At 37.8% G+C, this 21588-nt stretch overlaps 1 protein-coding gene across 1 annotated transcript in view; it reads right to left on the bottom strand.

Moving 5' to 3' along the window:
* Nucleotides 1–5642: 5642 nt before the first annotated feature.
* LOC121191012 overlaps nucleotides 5643–21588 on the bottom strand; it is a 28537-nt gene continuing 12591 nt past the window's right edge. Inside the window, exon 7 of the mRNA XM_041052056.1 lies at nucleotides 5643–5731. Coding sequence (XP_040907990.1) covers nucleotides 5643–5731 — 89 coding nt within the window. The remainder of the gene's footprint in view (nucleotides 5732–21588) is intronic.

Below are 21588 nucleotides of genomic sequence, written 5' to 3' on the forward strand. Positions count from 1 at the left end.
ATCTTTTTTTCAGTGTTAAGTTGTCAGTTTATCTCTGAACCCTTACTTTATGTATTAGGGTATAAAAAAATAAGAGAACACCAACTTGTTGAAGTTGTTTGCATTGATGTGCTCCACAGGGTTAAATCTGTTGAAAGAGTCACACCTGTGTGCAGTCATGTATGGTTATTTATTTATTTTTTTACTGTTGATGTTGATGCAGATCACCTGCTCACTTATTGAACAGATGCGCATCATTAAGGTTGTTAAGCAACATGTGACTGAACGCGCTTGAGTTGTAGGAGAAAGGGTGAAACTCTTATGCAGTTTCTGCTAAAGTTAGAGAATGTGTGTGTGTGTGTGTGTGTGCTGGTATATGGCCACAGCTAATTTTTAAAGGCAGCAATAATTAGGTATTTTAAATAGCTCATTTGTTAATATGGAGAATTCTTTGAATACTTGTACCTGTTCAGCTCACCGGCTGCTTACCTGAGCAGATGGTAGATTCAAGTTGAATTGAAGTTTAAAAAAAAAAAAAAAAAAAGATAGGTAAAAATGCAAGGCACAGGTCTTTTCTCGGAGGGAAGGGGGCAGACTTTTCATTTGTTGACATTGCTTTAGCTTTAAGCTGTTGTTGTTTTTCCCTCTTATTTTGTAAAACTTCCCATCCTTGGCATGGACTCCTTCCTTCAGTAGTTGCATTGCTCATCAGCCAAGTTTTTCTGCGTGTGCCAAACAACATTTTCTGCCCTTTGCTCAGTATTGATATTGATTATTTTTTATGCTCCACTAGATTTTTGTTGACGCTGGCCAACTGGGAACAGAAGCAGAACAAGTGTTAGTATGGTGGAGATCTGCTGTTCACCTTTACAGACAACAGCAGCAGTAGCCCTGGCAGCGTATGTGCAGCATGAAATCGGACTTGTACTTTCAGTTTTTATAACATCCTGTAACATCCCTCTTGTATATTATGACAGAAATGTTATGTGACATAACACACTTTACTGTAGCTTTTATAGAGTTATATTGTGACTGGGAATGCAATAAATATCCACTTCAGTAAACCACATGTAAACCAATTAAGGCGTTTGACAGAGAAAACACCTTTCACTGTCCCAAGCTTGTGGGGGTCGGCTCCTCGGGCCCCCCTCCTGGTTGAGAAATGCAATTTGCGAGGCATTATTTCAGTGTTTTGTCATTGAGCCCCATGATTGATCCCAGCCCCTGCTAGGCAGGAGACTCTTCCTCTTGATTTAAAACCAATTATGTGATGATGATCTCGTGCAGGAGGCTGTGAGTGTGATGTGTTTGGTTGGGAGAGTGGAGGGAACTGGATAAATCACGAAACAGTGTGGGCGAGAACACATTTTGCAGTTTGTTTTATTTCTCTCTGGCTTCCTCCTCTTTATTTTCCCTTTCCTGTCTTTTCCTTCCCCTCCCATCATTTCTATCTGAACCAGAACACCTTTTTTGATTCTCTATCGATGAATATGACTGTCACAGTCTGTCAGGATCAATATCAGGCTTTCGTCTACAAAGCTGAAGTAAAAAAAAAAGCCATTTAATATGTATGGTGGGCAAGTGCAACAGTAATCATGGCATCCTGAGCATCTATGCAACACCCACAAAGAAACTGAGCTGCACAGTCTCCTTTCATAGAGCTTTATATAATTGGTGATGAATCTCGAGTGAGTATTTTACATCTCCCCAGTATGAAATCCCGCTCCTTGATCTAATATTCATGAGAATTAATCTTGGATTAACACAAAGCCAGTTTATTGCTTCACCGCCTTATTGAATGCCAAATAAGTAATTGCACATAACCAACACAGAATTCCCCAGACAGCCGCAAATCGACAGAGACCTTCGCTGATTAAGAACAAACATGTTGCTTGGCGAGGCTGAAATCATGAGAAGTTTTTTTTTTTTTTTTTCCGACTTGCTTTAATGACTTGACTAATTTACAGTTGTCCTATTTTCGTCCTCTCCGCCATCTTTCGATAACCTGCCGAGACACCTCTCACCTCATTTTCAACTTGCGGTGGAGTGGTAACAAGGACGGATGGAGCTGGCATTTGCATCTGCAGCTTCATAAATCCATAAGAACTTATCTGGCATTTAATAAAGAGAGTATCAGTTTCAATATCAGTGTCAATTAGGAGACTGAGACTATGAGCTTGCCAGGATAAAAACTGATCGTGATGTCATTAATTACTTTTTTTGCAAATTTTACCTCATGTCTGTGTGTGTGTGTGTGTGTGTGTGTGTGTGTGTGTGTGTGTGTGAAGTAATTGATGAGTGTTTTTCATGGCTCAGAAGATCAGATATTAAAGCCTAGACAAGATTGGCTGAGGACATAGTGTGGATTGCATCAATATCATATACTGTAACCAGCAAACTGTATACCATACAGGACCAGTGGTTAAAATCTGCTATAGTTATAAGTTAATATACATATACATCAATGTAATGAAAAACATCACACTGGAAGTGTAACATTTGGTAGATTCATTAGCTTTCTAAGTTGTTGTGGCAGCCAAAACCTCTGAAGCTGCTCACATTTGACTGATTTCAGAATAAGGTCATGGCTGGCAGAAGTAACCACAAGCTTGCAGTAATGCAGAGAAAAATGGCAAGTCAGAAAGTGCTGAGAATCTGAGCATCCAATAAGGATGTTTTGTTGTTTGACATGGATATGAATTGTATTATGAAATATCCAGAAATAACAGGGGCTGTTTTTTATTTACTCAGAGTACAGTTGCCTGACTGTACACAGATAAAGTGACGTTTGTGCTTTGGTGTGTTCAGGCTTTGTGGGAAATTCAATCGTCAACACCTGGGAGTTTTTCTGTGTGAGTTACACACTATAGCTGATGATACCTTTATATAGGCAGCCACAAGCTCTCAAACTGTCTCCCTCACACACACACACTCAAGTTAAGTTCAGCCGTTCCACACTCGTTCCAGAAAAGTTAGTGCTTACAATTCACTGGAGATCATCTTCTTATGGAGTGCTGCCATAAGGGGTCAATTACAGAGAGTTAGCACCACCGGGTATTAAAGCATTCCCTTTCATCAGTTAGAATACGTTTCTCTGCTTCTGTGTTAGTCTGACATCAAGCTCTCAACTTCCCCTCAGTCTTATGTTTCTGACAGATGTAGTTAACCACTGTGGAGAAAAGTGCTCATTTTCTTCTATGCTGTTTTCTCCAGCAAAACCCTGACATGATGAAGAAGTGCTTTGCGCTGCTGAGAGGATGGTTCCCTCAAGTAAAGAGCTAAGACAGATAGATATAATCTTTGTGGTCTTCTGCGCCATATATAACTGCAGTCTGTTTTGTATTTATTGTAATAATGTTTTTATGCTGTCCCTTGGCTAAAAACAGAGATGTTCATCTCAGTGAGTGCATATTGCATGCTAGAATCCTGATCGGGCTTTTGGAGTTCTGTTTTGCACATGTAAATAATCCTGAATAAACGTTTATTCTTGTTTTGATGAAGCTAGAAATGCTAACTGGAGTTCTCTTGCTTCCACAGAGAGACTTTTACTCTGTACTTGTGCAGCATGTGGACTAGAAAATGTTACAACATGGGCCTGGTCTTCTACAGAGGGAGAATAATCTGTGATTAAATATTTGTACAATTTTGAAATCCTTGTACGTGTGAACTAAGCATGATGTCACATATGGATTAAGTCTAGTTCCTCTCAGTGGAGATCTGTTCTGTAAAGAGATTCTCTGGTTGGTCGAGGATTAGTCTTAATACACGTCCACATCCACTTTTGTGAAATGAGCTTTCTGCATCGTAGCACTCGAGGAAGTTATAGACCTGTTTCACGTTTTTTTTTTCTTTTGTGACTATATTAGATTGCTTTGAGTTCCTGCTAGCTAGTGCTTTTGAAGTTAAACATGCTGTCAGAGAGGAGGTCATTCATTTACGCTGGTTTCTATAGGGAAGATCAAGAGTACAGCTAAGATGAGAGCAGAAAAACATTCCTTTTTTTTTTAAATTGGGCTCAATTGGCATTTAACCTCTTGATGTCCTTTATTGCATTTAAAGGCAGGAGTAGTGTGAAGTATTTATACCACTGCAAAAGCTTAGAAGTGCAGTCATGTGGCTTCAGTAACAGACCGTGGTTAGTAATAACCACATATTAGGTGACTGTGGTTGGGTAGGCTAAGATGGAGCTTAATTGTTTTCCTTTTTTTTTTTTTGATCCCAGCAAGTGCATCTGTATGGGCAACAATACATACACACACAATAAATAGGATAAGAAAGAATAAAAGAAATACATAAATCACAAAGCTATACAAAGAGTGTAAGCTTAAAAATGACAGGTTTATTTGTAATTGGTTATAAATACATTAATAAATATAGATATCCAAAAAAAGATAAATTAGCAAATGCAGTTGTTCAAAGATTGTCCTGAAAACAAATACAAATCTGTAATAATAATTACAGTGATAACTGTGTTTAGACTTGGGACTTAATTATATACTGTCCTTAATTATAGCCATGAATTTGCTTCCCAGAGCTCAAGACTGTTGGTTATTTATGCCTCATTGTGAGACTGCACACACACAGCCATAAAACACAATGCAGTCAGACACTCTGAGGGGAAAAAAAATCTATTGTTTATCCAGCCAGAAGCTGCATCACACATTTTCAAATGCCTTATAAAACACCACATGTTAGACTTTACAGCAGGCACTATACAACCATCACATTCAGTGGAACAGCACCGCCATTGACTGGAATGCACACCCTGCTGTGCTGCGATGTTTTCGCTGCTGCAACAGCCCTTACTAATCTCTGTCTATGTTTTATTATTACTATCCATACTAAGACACTGAGCTACCGCAACCATAAACATAAACGGTGACACAATGCACATAAACGATCTCATTATGTATCTTTGGCCCAAACAATAAATGTTACTAACCTCCTTCTTGTGACAGCCAATAATCAATTTAAAGAAATGTGGACTCACTGGTCACAGATGGATGATCTGCCTGCTTTGGTGATTAACTACAAAGCAGTCTATCACATTGTCCATGTCCACTTCTTAAGTCTTCCCACCCTCACTCGTTTGAATTTAGACACACCACAGCAAGAGGTGAGGGCTAAAACATAATCCTCACCACCTTTAACCATCTCAGTGAAAACATTTACAAAGATTTATGTTTCTAACATAAATTTAACTTGTTAGATTAACTGTTTGCCAAAGTTTTAATAAAACTGAAACTGCCTGACTGTGTTTTGCATCCAGTCTTACCAGAAATAAATCTTTCATTTCCTTTACCAACTTTATCCATAAAGGAGACAGATCAGAGTTGTCTGTTGAACAGTCATATGGGGTCATTCTGATAGACACTGATCCATCTGTCATTTAAGGTAGAACGGAAGGAATCATCTGCCTTTATAATCTCTCTGGGAGTCCAATCAAGGCTGCAGCTGAGTGAATACTAATGTTAAATCACGTAAAGACAAACAAAAACACATTTAATGGTGGAAATAGCAGAAACAGACAGTTATATTGACAGTAGGATGAAATTTTCTCAGTGGAGCTATTGACAGCTGCTGCAACACTAATGAGTCATCACTGGAAAGCCTGATGTAAACAAGTCAACAATAATCTAAACGATAAACACGTTAAACACTCCTCAGTCTGGATTCTCCCTGGGGTGAATCTGACCCAGACTTGGCACAGACTTCTCATTGTCTTTAAGATCCAACAAAAGCTCATTGGATTCTTGAAGAAGAAAGAGAGGGAGAAATAGAATGAATAATTTATTGTAATAAACGAAAATAAATCTTTGCTTTATTTTATTGCTGAACCTTTTGTAGAAAAAGACACTTCATTAAGTTACTGTTTAATAGGCACATCCATCTAAATCATACATGTGCCTTAATGGCAGAGTACTGTTATTTATATTTGATAAGGAGCGTTTAAATCCCCAGAGTCACTGACCAGTGCTGAATGTGGCAATGTGGCATTTAAATCAAATGCTCACCGCTCTACCTGCTGTTTAGGTGAGATTATTAAAATTTAAGCATCGGTGCTGCCAAGAATTCCTTTTCATCTGACAGGAAAAAAAGAAATGATTGTGAGATATAAGAAGATTTCTTACCAGTGATCATGAGGCATGTGTGTGGGTGGGGGATACAAGTGTTTCAAGTTTGACAGCTTTTCAGTACATTATTGCCAAATACTTCTCCTCATATCTCTTTTAATAGAATTATGTCATAGACATTATGTTAGAAATTTGCTTCCATAGTTTCTTTCACTTCAGAAGTTAACTTTGGCAAGAGCCACGTAAAGCAAAAAAACAATAGCTGACTTATTGAAAGTCAGTGCTATTTCTAGCAGTGTACTTGAACAGAATTGGTCTTATTTTATTCAGAAATCTGATAAACAGAATAGAACAAGCCAAAGTAAACAAGAGAAATTAAGACTTTTATTTTGGTAGATTATAGACCTTTAATTCATTTTGCCAGATGAGTTTCAAATGAAATGTTGGTACTGCCTGGAAAAAATTTAATGTAGGAAGTGTAAATTCTTTGTGACACACACAACTTGTAGGGAGATGTTTGGGGCGCAGACAGATTTGTATCTTGGTTTCCAAGTGCGGTTAATTTTAAGCAACAAAAGCACTTTAGTTAAGGTTAGGGAAAGATTGTGTGTATGTGGTTAAATTGAAATAAAGTTAACTTTTTCTGTATTGGGCTTCAACTCGGTTTGGACTTTCTCGATGTTTAATAACCAGAACCACAGTCTTTCCCTAACCTAACAAACCAAATGAAATAGCTTGTCACAGAACAATTTGCAGATATGTTCTGTATTTTGTGATTGGTGACTGTACTTGGACACAGTGTTGCTTTGACCTGAATCCTGACATTAGCATGCCAACAAGCTCACACAGACAGTGGTCTTTGAGGTATTTAATTCTGGACCAGTGTAGGGGCCTGACAGACCTACATTGCACATTCCTAGAGCCATGACACTTGCATGGCTAAAACCATAATTCTGTTAACAGAAACAGAAACACCATAGAGTGGAACCCCTGACTATTATTTTAAACCAGGTCAACTAGACCTCTCTATGTCTTTAATTTTCTCTTTCTCTCGTGATGATTTATTTTCCTCATTATTCAAATAAACCGACTTTAGTGACGTCTGGCATTGTCATCTCACTCTTTCTTCCCTGAGAGCACAGTTTTTTGTTTTAGTTTAAATTCTTCTGATTTAGAATTATTTTTTAGGTTGATTACTTGATTGCATTGTTAATGCGTGGTACAATGATTGCAATTAGAGCTCCAACTTGAATATAAGAGGGCCTGTGATTGAGGGGTTTTAAGTGCCATCATCTGCCCACTATTATCAAAACTATGACTACATTAATATATTATCTCAAGATACTAAACTATATTCTAGGTAATTTTTTTCTGTCCCAATTTTTTTGTTTTTCTGTTTGTTAGAAATACATGAATACAGCATTGTCACACTTCTCACTTGTCATGCCCCATATCGGGTTGTCAGTTTTATATCAATTGTGCGTGCTACCTAGAAATAGATCACACCTTTTACCACACTGCTGTTGTCTTCATTAGAGACCATGTAGCAAAATGTAGACTGACCTAAGTCACAGAGAGATCATGTCTCATCATGCCAGTTTCTAATTTAGTCATGCAATGATTTAATTACGTCATGATCCTGAGAATCCCTTTTTTGGTAATCATTATGAGATAATTAAACAGTTATCAGGAAAAAAAATCTAATATATCCTGAAACTAAGATAATCAATTTGTGATTATGAGATAACAGGGATAAAAAAATAATATACTAATCATGGCCACTCTTTCTGCAGTAAAAATGTGTGACAGCAAATGTTTCAGAGTGATGTTCCTCATATCAACTGCCTTGCCAGTGTTTTAATTTTAGTGTAGTCTGCTATTAGAATTTGATAGAGGCAGAGCTTTTATACTCCAGTTATTCTCAATAGTTAAAAACTGAAAGTCCAGAGGATGTAGCAGGTCCACATATTTACTATCCCTGACAATCAATAGCAGACTGAGCTTAGAGTAATTGTAATGGAGAGTCTGCCTGATACTGTATTTAATGTTCCCCTTCCAGAGAAAATTACCAGTGAAATGTTACTTCACAGCCATCTCATTGATTAATTAATTTTAAATTAATTTACATCATATGATTGAGTTTATAAGTTGAACAAATAAACTATAAAACTTCAAATTCAGGTCTGGAGGCAGGGACAGTTTCCATTTCTCACCATAACAGGATCACTGCAGTGTAACATTGAATGATTTCTCCTACATTTCCCCCAAATTATTTCCTGTCTGTCCACGATTTATTGCAACACACCAGAAAGATCACATTCCAGCTCGATCTTCATCAGACCTGACCTGACATCGATTCAGTTTGGATCCAATATTTGTCAGTATTTTTCTCCAAGTATATACTGGGAATGGCACGTACACAAATAGTGCAGTATAATGATTCATGCTAAGCCCAGTTCTGACAGTTCCGACACTGGATGAATCATGTATGTTTCTGTCTTTACATATCCACTTGCAGATTTTTTCCTTTCCAGAACCAAAAATGCAAAAGCAAAGAATGGATTTAGCTGTGGATTTGTCTTTCTCTAATGTAAACTACTAACATTGTCTTTGCCAAACACATCAGTGTGTTTCTCCTTCTCAAAGACTTTTCTCATGTAGAAGTTAAATATATTGTTTGATGTGACTTACAAGCTAGCGTAAATCTAAAGTAAACTTTTGCCTTGCTTGTCCAAGTATTGTATGATGTGGTTTCACGGGAAATATCTCATCTGTTATTCGTATGTATGTTTCCTTACCATACTATGTTGTATGGTGTCAGGGATGACTAGCTTTACCCTGCAATATGAAAACTGACGCTCCTGTTTTTCCAGGTCTTCTACATGGATCATTAGAATGGTAATGATTCACTGTAAGTTTTAGCCTTTAGTTGTTTTTGTATCATCACATGGCTGTGAGTTAGCATAATATCATGTTTGCTGCCATCAGATGAATATTTAAGACCACTAGGGACATTGGTGGGGCCCTGTGGGGTTTTCTTGTAAAAACACAAACAATGTGTTTACATTAAGTGTTAATTGCCCTAACATTGATTAGCAATAGTTACTGCTGATAACACCCACTAACAACTGTCATTTTGTCATTTCACCCGGCAACTTATCGTTCACTGGCTCGTATGAGAGGTGGCTTTTTCTCTGCTTGAAATCAAATTATTATTGTTTGATTATTATTACTATTACTGGTAAATCACTGTTGTGTTATGTGCAAATTGTTTTGTTAATTCGTCTTTAACTATCTCCACCCTCTCTCCTCCATCATTTCTCTCTCTCTTTTGTCACTTACTGATTACCACCGCAGGTGCTATAAATGATCCCGATGCTCTTTAAAATGAAAAGAGTGAAATCTGTCAGATTGGTTTCTTAATTTACCTTCAGGCTGTTGCAGACTAAATACATTATGATACAACTCTGACCCTGATAGCAGCTACTTAGAAATGTGAACGTTTTGTACATAAATGCAGCTCATAATAAACAGCTTTTCAATGAGGGTCGACAGTATTCATACATACCTGTCCTTACTGCATAAAAACATCCTCAATGTCACCAAGCCAGTTTTTATGTAAGTGTAAGACTTTTTTCAGTCTGCTCAGTTGAATTTAAAAAAATGGCAAAATATATATCTTGCACTGCTTGTAGATAGACTAAAAGAATGCACATAATATACAATTAAATATGATAATCATATTTATCTGAAGTCTGACTTTGATCACATTTGTCTAATTAACTCATGAACGTACTTTAACCAGCAGCGGTTAACTGCAGTATTCAAATGTGATGCAAGGGTTAAATTAAACTGCAGTGAATTTACATTATATTTACAGAAAACAGTTGGGGCTTGTTTAAGTGATTAATTTTAAAAAATGCCACAGAGAAAGAGGCATTATCGTTGCATTCATGTGGAGCCCGCGCTTCATTATTGTCTTCTTAATATTCTGAATAGTTCAACAAGTCCACGTACCTGAAAGGATGCCGTGCTCAGAGGCAAATTAACACTTTGGAAATTTTTACACATTCTGAATAACAAACTTCTGTTCAAACTGTTAATTATTCCAACATGTACCTGCTAAATGTATTCCCAGTCTGGCGAAGGCAAAGCCAGGTTTTTGCAGGAATTGATCTGTGCAGGTTTTGCAGAATGCTTGTCCATCAGCATGCTGTAATTCAGAAAATGGGAGATATTTAAATTGTGCAGAATACTCATTATGGTGTTTTCTGAGGTGTCTGAAATGCATTGTTGATTAGTATTCTCAAAAAAAAAGGTGCTGATAAAGTGTTTATAGAGCATTGGCTCTCCATAACACAGTACCTGATAACAAGATTTCATAGAATACAGTAAGTAGAGAAACAGTCTCCAAAATTTGCAAAGGTTTTTAAAATAAAAGATTTCTGTTAAATCTGTTTTTGCATCTATTCTGCAAGTCCATAATTGTTTGCTGCAATAATTATATATTATTTTACAAGATCACAGGCTGTCTAGCAGCAGGTTAATTTCATAACAGTGACCATGTACAAATGCACAGCAAATTATGTTTGGCCTCTGGGCTGATTGGAGGGTTACTGCAGCAGGAGAAAAAAGGCTCAAAGGAATTGTGGAATTCACCCAAAAACAAATGTTAGATAACAATTTACAGTTTAGACACTTTATCTTTTGTGTAGCTGAAATATGTGCACAGTGCAGTGTTACAAGAAAGTGTAATAACATTTTTTTGAGATGGGCACATAAGACACCTTTTCCCATATCACTTTTTTCTGTGAGTCAGATTATGAAAACAGTTTCTTAAAACAGTTTCTTCTGGCCTCTTGGAATAAGCTACTGTACACTGACACATTATCACCATACAAAGTTCTGATGGCAAATATGTTAGCAAATCATCGCCAATGTACACACAATTTGGTGCTGTGCAGGTAGCATACAGTGGGATTAATAGAACTTTATCACTGAAAACAGCTGGAAAAAAGGGTTGACAGGACTGGTGAGACTGAATCAGAACAGTAAAGTTGCAGGCCAACTAAATTCTATGACAACAGAATCTGTATTACATGACATTAGCGTGATTTGTGTATTTTTATCTCTTCATTTCAGAGATAGATTTTTTTCTATATCTTTATATTTTTCTCTCTCTATCTTTATATATAATATATTTTCTATATATTATGTTATATGCATAGAGCCTGGTAGATGAAGCACCTTAATACTTACTAATTACTTAATACTTGTGGATTTTCATGAAGACTCTCTTGCCTTTGCTGAAACACAGGTGCATGAAATGAAGCTTGTAGGTGATAATTTAGTGACTTTGGTTCTTGTGGTGAGATGACTATTTTTTTTAAAGTGTTTTATAAACTGTCTGAGCTCCCATGAAGAAGAGTTCTCCCTTTAGTATTTCTCTTCCAGTTCTGTGGAGAAGGCATTTTTAGTCTGGAACAACTGTAACGTGTCTGTAAGTCTGAAAGTGTCTGTGAAGTGTCTGAACATCTTTTGCTCTTGAAATGATAAAAGATGTGCAACTGGCCATATAATCATACTAATTCATGAATATAATATTATGATGGGGTGCAGTGGGCAGTAGGTGTATACAAGGGATAAAAATGTGAATTCATAGTGGTCTAATCTGTGTTTCAGATCCCATTTTATGTACCACGCTCTCTTTTAGGAAAGTTTTAGTTTTTTCTTTTAGGAAGTTATGGCCCAACACCCTAAAATATTATTCCACATCATGACCTGAAAAGGGAAGGGAACAGCATTGAAATACGCAACAGAAAGCCAAAGGTCAGAGGTAGCAGTTTTGTGTTCCCATAGATTCTATGTGCTGTATTGAGCCTGTCTGCTTAACTTGCTTCGTCTTTCTTTTCACACATCTTCTTCACACTCTCTGGTGCACAACAGGCACTATCTTTCAACCTTAAACCATCAAGGTCATCGCAAGCGGCTATAAACGAGGAAAGCCAGTTTTATCAGGATTGCAACAAACAGGTTTTCATTCCCAAACATAATTCAGAAGCTAAAAGCTGCAGCACTGTGCTCAGTAATTCACGTTCTGTTTATGACGTTGAGTTTGCTGCCCTTAAGGTATGTTATATCAACTTGCCTGACAGAAATAACTTGAGTTTATCAAACTGAGGTGACTTGTTCATGTCCCAGCTTGCACATAAAAGAGTCATGGGGTGTTACAGTAGGCGATAACTGTCTCTGTTTTTCTCTCTGCATTTCACTCTCTCTCGCTCTGTCTCTGTGAGTGGGCACTCTTATTTGATGGAAACACGCACTTTTGGCTCAGCAGTGCACACAGAGAGATTCCCCGGTTTTCACAGGTACAGCTGGGCCCTGGGGGAATCAGCCCAGCCTTTAGACGAGCTGAATGCAACTCTCAGCTACTTCTCCTTTTCTCTCAGCTGGATATCTATAGCTGATTCACCTTGTTGAGAGCGTAGGGCACAGAAAGAGATGGAAGAGGAGTAAGATGGATATAGAGGATACTTTGTCAACCAGTCAACCTGTATGAGGTACACAAAGAGCCAAAAGAAAGAGGTGGTTGAAAAACACAGAAGGGCAGACAGAGAAAGGATGAAGGGAATAAAAAGGAGGAATGAATTAATCTGAGAGATGAACCTGCTCTATTAATAGGACAGGTGACCATGCTGGTCACTGCCAATCAGTGCCTGTAAATCCTAGCCCTTACTATTCAACTTGAGGTGTGCCGTCTCTACCTGCCTCCTCCTTTGTAGACAGATGGTCAGCAAAACCAATTAACCTTTCTTCTCCTCTCAGTCTCACACATGCACCAGCATCCACTGCTCCATTCAGACCTGCCCCTGGGGGAAGAGGCTGGCACAACCTGAGCTTTTCATCGAGAAAAGACCGGCACCAAAGTGAATGGTGAGCATGAATTACAGAGAGGTGAGTTAAGTTGCACCATGTCCTCCAGAGTTACTGGCATCCTTGAGAAAGATGAAGCCAAACAACCATGAACAAGAGCCAACACATATAATAAGCAGCACTTTCTGTTGTGTTGTGTATAATAACACTGAGTTGAGAACTGGATTAAAGATTGTCTATCGTGTCCTCAAGAGTTGTTTTGAGGCAAGCAGTAGAGAAATAGATTTGGAGTACAGTATAAGAAAACAGTTCCCTCAAACTTAAATGACCATGATAGAACAGAAATACTCTAATATTCTCCTCTAATGAGAATTGTTTCATACACTGTGCAAGGAAGCTGTGAAACTGTAAACAAGTCTACAGTAAGAAAATATCTGGCAGGCTCGTTGTGGATTAGTCAAATAAACCATGAAGGATAAACAACACAAGTAATGAGCAGGTGATTTTTTCCACCCGAGAATATTTGTTTATGGAATTGCACACAAAAAATAAGGTCTCTCTAAAGTGATACATTTTAATCCCGGAGAGAGATATGTGAAATAATTATTTGGGTAGCTGCACTCTGAATTTAGTTCCCCCTATTTATTTTTAGCCCAATTTCACTTGCGTTCAACATGACGGCTCATAAGTTGTATCTTGGTGGAGACTGAGATTCGATATGATGTTCTCAGTCATGTCGTTAGATTCTCATGCTGTGATTAACTGTTAATATTCCTTTAGAAACCTTGTGCTTACTGCTCCAGTCATGGTGAAAAAAATCTGTGCACCTTAAAGCCAGTTCAAATTAAACTTTCATGAGGAGCAGCCTTGAAACTGGTGAATGCTGTGTAGTGGAAGACACTTTAAGTGAGGCTATTTCTGCTTCCCGCTACTGCTGTGCTGGAGGTATAGTAATTTTGTGAGACATCAAAAGAAGATATAAGTTACAATTAAAGACACAGGGTTTTTTGTGCTGCGCTTATTGGAATTATAACAACAAATCAAAGACACAAATGAGCTCAAAGGGTGAGAATTTGGAGGTGATCATGGATGTTAAAATGAAGAGGTCAGGGTCTGTGTGTACATAAACTGGAGATGCACCATCTTCCTTCTCATTCTTGTATATATTTCTGGAGCAATAACTGAAGAAAAAACTTCCAATCCAGTCTTTTCTGCCAGAGGCATCTGATGGGGCAATTCACACTGCTGCAACAGTTTACTGCTCATTGTAAATCATTGATCTGATCTTTTTTTTTTTTTGTTGTCACACTAGTGTTGTCTGTCTGTCTGTCTGCTTGCCTATTTGTCTGTCCAGCAGACAGCCCTTTCCCAAACAGCTGCTGGCTGGATTGCTGGCTGGATCACCATGAAATTTGATTCAGATATCCCAGTGACTTTGGTCTGACTTTCCTTCTAGCTCCACAAGCACATCGAACTTTTCAGTTGTCCAGTCAAATATCTGAGCATCTACTACCTAACGTCTAGTGCCACTGTGCACTTTGTGTTTTATGCTAATTACCAAATATTACATGCCAACAGGCTGAACTAAGATGCTGAACATGGTAAACATAATACCTGCCAATCATCAGCTTGCTAACATTGTCACTGTGAGAATGTTAGCATGTTGATTTTTTCCAAGGTAGAGATTTGATCTTGCATGTACTAAGGTCATGTATAAACAGAATTGATATTATTTTTTCTACCTTCTTTATTTCATTATTTAGGTCTTATTTTCCTAGTATCTCTGTATTACATGGAATCTGTGATCAAGGCCACCAAGGCTCAGACTACTGAGCTTCTTTCTGCTGCCAGACAAATGTAAATGTAAATGCATGTTGGTGCACTTGTTTTATGAAAACTGCTGCTTTTCAGGGATCACTTGAGACATTTTTTCAACAAAAAATGAATGAGGGATGAGTGTCAGAACTCTTTTGTCTCCGGTGCATTGGGGAGAACAAGGACTTTGTCCTGGTTAATTGATGCTGACACGTTATGAGACAGCTACACAAGACGGGATTGACACAATAAATGTAGGACAAATCCTAACAGTTGCAGACAGGCGCAGTAGTGTTGACATTTGAGAATTGAAAGTTAAGTTGAAAAATTTCCCTAATGAAATGTCATGGCATGTTTGAGCCCTATCTGTGTGTACAATATGTTGTAGGGCACATAGAGCTCTCTCTCTGTCTCTCTCTTTCCCCGCTCTCTCTTTTATTGTTCCTCTCTTCCCGTGTCTCTCTGTGTACTGAAATGAAGGGACAGACATGAGAGATGGTGACTGGCACAGGTGAGTATTGTTTGTTGGCAGATGGAGAAAGTTGAAAAGGGAGATAACAGCGTAAGCTTAATGTATTTTTCTGTCGCTGACTTTATCAGGCATGCACACACACACTTTTGAGGCCGTCACTATACGCACTCACACTCTTGCCAACACTGTGACACTGACACCCACATCTCCCAAGTTTTTTTTTTTTTTGACGCCAACACCAATACACAAACACACACACAGAGGCACAGGAATGAGAGTGTGAATGAGACTGAGATGAGAGGATACTATAGTGTAGCACCTGTCAGCAGCTGATAAAAGGTCTCTATGGGTTACCAAATGTCAGCAACAAAGGTAAGCCAGCAGTTAGATGATGAGCAAAACTGAAAGGAACATACGTAGAATCCCTGTATTATGTGTTTAATATGAGCTTGAGCCTAGTTCAGATGACTGACATGTTTCCATGGTATAACATATAAACCCCCATTTAATTTATGAGACCTGTAGTTTCCAAGAAGATGACGTTAACAGCAGATGGTATGTGTCACCATCCATACACTGAGGCATCATCAAAACCCTTTACTAACAACATATAATTAAACAAGAAAAAAAAAATGGAGAAGTACAGAAATTACTTTTTAAATGATATAATAATTAAATGTGTTTTAGATAAACACATTTTTTAATGGCTTGATAAAAGTATAATAGCATTTATAATATTAAAAAAATAAACACAAAGTAAAATGTACAGTGAAAAACTGTAGTGGACATAAAAGAGCTGACACTCAGGCTTCTCTAAATTGTGTTTTTCACTGGTTCTTTTCGATCTTTGCTTTAAGATCATTATTTAACCCTTAAATGCTGTGTATATCAGTTAGCTTCCCTTATGTTGGACACTGGCCCAAGGCACACTAGACTGATATGTGATACTAACTTCCCAGATAAAAATATTGTTTTTCCATTACAAAGATGAGCTGAAACCAGACAGATACAGTTAGAAAGGAAGTGCACGATGTTAAGGAAAGTAGACCATGGTAAGGATGTTTACAGTGACTGATCGTAAACTACTGAAGATGCAATGTTGATTGATAATTTGATATCACGGTTCAAGAGTGTGCCTCACTCTGTGCTTGCTCCTCCATGACTAAGACAGATGGTAGAAAGGATTGATGGAATATAAAATGAAATTAATAAACAAATAATTAAATTAAATGAAGCTAATGAATATCTCTTAGAAAGCCCCAGTTATGCCAGTCAGCCCTGTAATTCTACACTGTCACCTAGAAATTACATTTATATACAACAAATTTGCGAGAGCATACACGTTTTGAAGGAAAAGTATTACAGATTGTATACCCCTGGAGAGACAGCCCCACTTTTGTGCACAAGCCTGAAAATAATGTACACAAAGTAAAAAGGTTACTGTTCTACAACTCCTTTGATTACAGTCATAACCCAGATCTCCGACGGACAAAAAATTATTGAATGGAATCTGCAAAATCAGCTTTATGTTGATGATACTGTAATGTACTTATCTAATCACCTGCTCTATCATTTGGTCTTACTTAAGTAGTTAAATGTTACTTTTTCATTATAAGCATTATGGCAGCTCTTACTTGCATATTTAAATGCATTTACATATGTCTGGAACTGAAGAAGTGCTCTTAGTCATCCAGGAAGAGCTCCTTTTTTCCCCTGCCCAACCAGCCTGACTGCCCTTGGGAAAAACACTTACCTTCAGAAATCTGTAAATGCTCATGGTAGCTGTCTGACGAATGTCTCCACCAGGACACTGCTAAAAATGCTTCTCTTCATCTCCTCTTCATCAAACCTTTCCACCTAATAACCTAACCTAATAAATACACGAATAAAATCCCACTTACAATACTCCTCAACTCCCAGTGATGTTCAGTAAGCTCTTTCATTGATCACATGCAACTCTGTTTCCCTTTTTCATTCACAAAGTGCTACTGAAATGAATATTTGGACATAAACCTATTCAGACAGATTATTTGTGATGATTGAGAAAGTAATTTTGTGTGAAATGTAGCAATATATGGTCCATTTCACTCTCTCCGACAGATGAATGCTTATTTTTTGCCTCTAAAAGAGGTGTGAGTGCAGGTGTGAGAAGATGGATGCTGCGTGCGCATTCTTATGCTGTGTTCTTATGCTGTGTCACACACTGGTTGACAAACACAACTCTTAGTCTGATACACATACACACACACAGGTGCACACAGACACACGCGTCTGCCATTATCAGACACTGTGTCACAGTTGCTGTGCAGGGAGAGACAGAGGAATCATTTGATAGAGTTTCAGACAATGTGCAGTGTCTGCTTCTCCATTCTTTTTCAATATGCTCGCTCAACCTTGGCAGCAGCCAACAGCTTTTCTTTGGCAAACCCGCATCCGAGAGCAGGACTGCCTATCTCCACTCTCTGCCCTGGCTTCCTGGAATAGCTTGATTGATATGGCTCTGTGTGTGTGTGTGTGTGTGTGTGTGTCTATATGCATGTGTGCATCAGAGACGGAAAGAACGAAAGTATTGTTTGGTGCATCTGCCAAAAAGATTTTGTTTTTAGACCTGTTTGCTTGTTTGTCTGTTAGTTTGCAGGATATCTCAAAAATTACATAACATAGTTTAGTCTCAGATCCTCAGTAACCTTTAGTAAATAATTGAACCATGTGCCAAAGAAAAGTTTTTGTTGTGGACCGTGCCACCGTGATGTGTATGCTCAAAACTTGCAAAATTGATTTTTCCCTGGATTCCTCTGTTCATCCTGTGCCTTTCAGTGTAGGCCAAGCCAATTTCTGCCAAAATAGATATTTACTGATTGGTTGTGGTCCAAAAGCCACAGCCAGGTGGGTGTGGTTATCACGTGTGCAGCAAGTAAACAAAATATTGCATGTGCCAAGAGCATGGTAAACAATACAGTAAATACACATACATATCTAATATGTGTGTGTGTGTGTGTGTGTGTGTGTGTGTGTGTGTGTGTGTGTGTGTGTGTGTGTGTGTGTGTGTGTGTGTATGTATAATGGAGAGAGAGAACGATAAAGCAATGACACAGAAATATATCTGTGCTGTTCTTGTGCTGCTGTGAGGATTTTTGCCTCTGTGTGAACTCTATTGTGACTGAGTGAGAGAAAGTGCCTATATATAAAATTTGTGTATATATGTTAGAGAAAAGAATGAGCATCCACATTTGCTCATCATGAACGTGTCTTGCTGAGTTGTGTGTATTTAATCGCTGTGTGTTTGTGTGCAGCTAAGTGTGTGAAAGAGGGAGTGATAGTGATAGTGAGAGAGATGGAGACACTCAACATTTTTCCTTTTTTCACCCAAAGAAAGGCGTGTAGCGCCTGGAAACATCCATTAGTGTGCTATCTCAACATTTCCACCATTAAATCCCTGCGGGCAGGAGAAGAGGTGTTTCCAGAGTGGAATGGCCAGAGCAAACCAATATATCCAGCCTGGAAAATCTATAGTTGGTGTATGAACAAATCCAACTAGCCAGAAATTTTACCTGAAATCAGGCCTCTCTGGCAGCAGGTGAAGTTTTACCTTGCTTTCAGACACGAGAGTTCAGATATCGTTTGTGTATCAAAACACACAACAAGAAGCTCTTTTTCCTTTCCAAAATAAGATCAGAATCAGAATCAGAATAACTTTATTAATCCCCGCAGGGAAATTTTTACTGTTACTTAACTCCCAGTTGAAAATGAAGAAAAGAGGAAAATTGCACATAGTGTGTGGTAAGAGAAAAAAAAAAACAATTCTAGAATAAATAAGTGAAGTGAAAACAAAATAAAAGTGTAGTATAATGAAAATCAAATAAAAATATTACAATAACTCCAATATCAAACAGAACAATATATACAAATAATATAAAAATAGAAAAAAAAGATACCTGCTATACAAATACCTGCTGTCTGAAAAATGGTGACATCTTCACTGTCACAAAACAAGTTAAACCTTTTATAAAATAGTAGCTTTTTACTTGAAATTATGATCTGTGTTTCTGGTACCAGTTTCTGGTAATCTTTCTGGATCAATAAGCCAAATGGGGAATTTAAAGTCTCATCATGGCAGTAAATCCTCAGGAAATTGGAAAAACAATCTACAAAATATCAACAAAAACACAATCAATCCATCCTCCATTTAGAGAATGTCAAGTTATTAGGAAAGATTAACTTAATTTGCTTACAATATTCAGTCCCACTGAAGATACAATTTCAATTAAAACCTAAAGATGCAATCCACAACAAAACATCAACGTGAATTTAAAGTTATATCACCAGTGACTCTGTCAGAGTTTTGCAGCTTTGACATCAGTGTGTCTATTTCATGACACTTGCCAGAGTTTGTGTAAAATGTTATGTAATGAAAATTTGGTTACATTTAAGTATTCATCACTTCAACAGACTTTACTTGCGCCAGTTTCCTCTATGACTGAACAGCTGCAGGTGTAAAGCATGTATAAACTACACACTTCATCTTTATGTGAATTCTCACTTTTGTTGTGAAAATGAATGCTAAATACACAGAGGGACTTTTCCTCATAAATAATCATATCACATCTAAATGAACATTTATGGATACCTTCTCGGTTATTTTATTTAGGACAATTTTGCTTTTTGAGATGATTTAGAAAAACATTGTCTGATTAAGTCAGCTATTTGAACCTGTTGTCCTGTAAATGGTTTCTGTCCTGGACATGTTTTTGGTGTTCCCTTCTGGAACAAAGCTAGAGACAGGCGCAGCTCCAATAATGGCAGCAATGTGTTAATTGCTTTGGGAGATTCCAGCAGCAGCCTTGATGTTCCTTTGGTGTGCTTGCTTTTTAGTTCACAGTTTTACATCAAATTGCTCTCTTTTAGCTTTTACACATGGTTCTCTGGGAAGATTTAATGGCGCTCACCTGCTCTGGGATCTCCTTCCATATGTCATGTTTTAGTGAGGGCACAGTTCCACTGTTGAGTAGAAGACATCTTGTCTAGCTTAACTGAATTTGAATAGGGTGTTTACTACTACTACTACAACTACTTCTTCTTCTACTATTACTGCTACTACTACTACTACTACTAATAATAATAATAATAATAATAATAATAATAATAATCGATTCCCATCCCTAAACACCACTCACAAATTCTTCAGAGGACACAGTGCACATACTGACCTTTTCCTTTCATTCCCACCTTTCTCCTCCCTCTCTTACTCCCCCTCACATGTTCACTCTGTCTGGCTTGCTCATTAATTCTCCAGCTGTATCCTGCTGTCTCAATCTCTCACTTTCCCTCTCACACACACTCGGACTTGTCTCATTTTTGTTCACTTGCTTTCTCTGTCTCCTGTGTTCGTTTCTACCTCTTCCCTCAAACACACACACACACACATAGACTTTATTCTCTCTACCCTCTCATACCCCTTCCTTTTTTTTTTTTTAAAACCCCATTTCAATCCCTCACTGTTGCCCCAGCACTCAGTGAGGGGCTGGTGTGACTGACACTCAGCTATGGTGGTCATCTTAACAACTGTTTGTCTCCAGTGACCTCTGAATGGGGTGAAGCTGTCCATCCAATCTCTCCCTCTTTTTCTTTCTCTATGGGGCCAATTTAGCTCCTTACCACTAGACTCACCAAAACTGTGTGGCAGGCGGCTGGAGACGAGAGCGTGAGCGTATGAGATGATCATTATCACCCAAGCTGCTAAACCAGACCTGACCAGGTATTTTACCTGTTGTTTCAGACCTAACTGTGGGGGAATATGTGTTTATGCATGTTCTAACCTGAGCAAAAAAAATTATCACTTTTCCCAGGGCTTTATAAATCTACATAAACACAGAGAGATGTATGGAAAAAAAAAGGAGTGTAATTGTTAGATCTAAGATTCAAATTTCTGTGTTAAAACTTTAATGCCATACCCTTTAATATGACTGGGATTGTTTCATTTATTTCAAATATGTGATTTTTATAACTGAAAGGTTTTGACATCCTCAAGTTTAATAATGATACATCATCAACTTCATTGAACCAAAACAATCTACTGTTCAGTCTGTGTGACTTCTGTTTTATTTGTTGTAAAGCAGCATCATATCTTATTAATCTGAAGGGAAATGCAGCAATGATTTTATTTTTTCTGGCTTGATTTGAAACATACTAACCTATATGGTTGTAACCTGTATAATTTAAGAACTTGCCAAATGTTTATTGTGTTTAGGTCTCCCTACAGTCAGTGTTGCTGGCTGTTAGTACTCCACTGTAGTCAAAGTATGTTCAAAGCAGTAGCTTGAAGATATTGATCTGCTCAGCTGGATCTTATAAAGTTAAGTTCAGGCAACTTAC

The sequence above is a fragment of the Toxotes jaculatrix genome, chromosome 12 (genome assembly GCF_017976425.1).
Source record: "Toxotes jaculatrix isolate fToxJac2 chromosome 12, fToxJac2.pri, whole genome shotgun sequence".
NCBI lineage: Eukaryota > Metazoa > Chordata > Actinopteri > Toxotidae > Toxotes > Toxotes jaculatrix.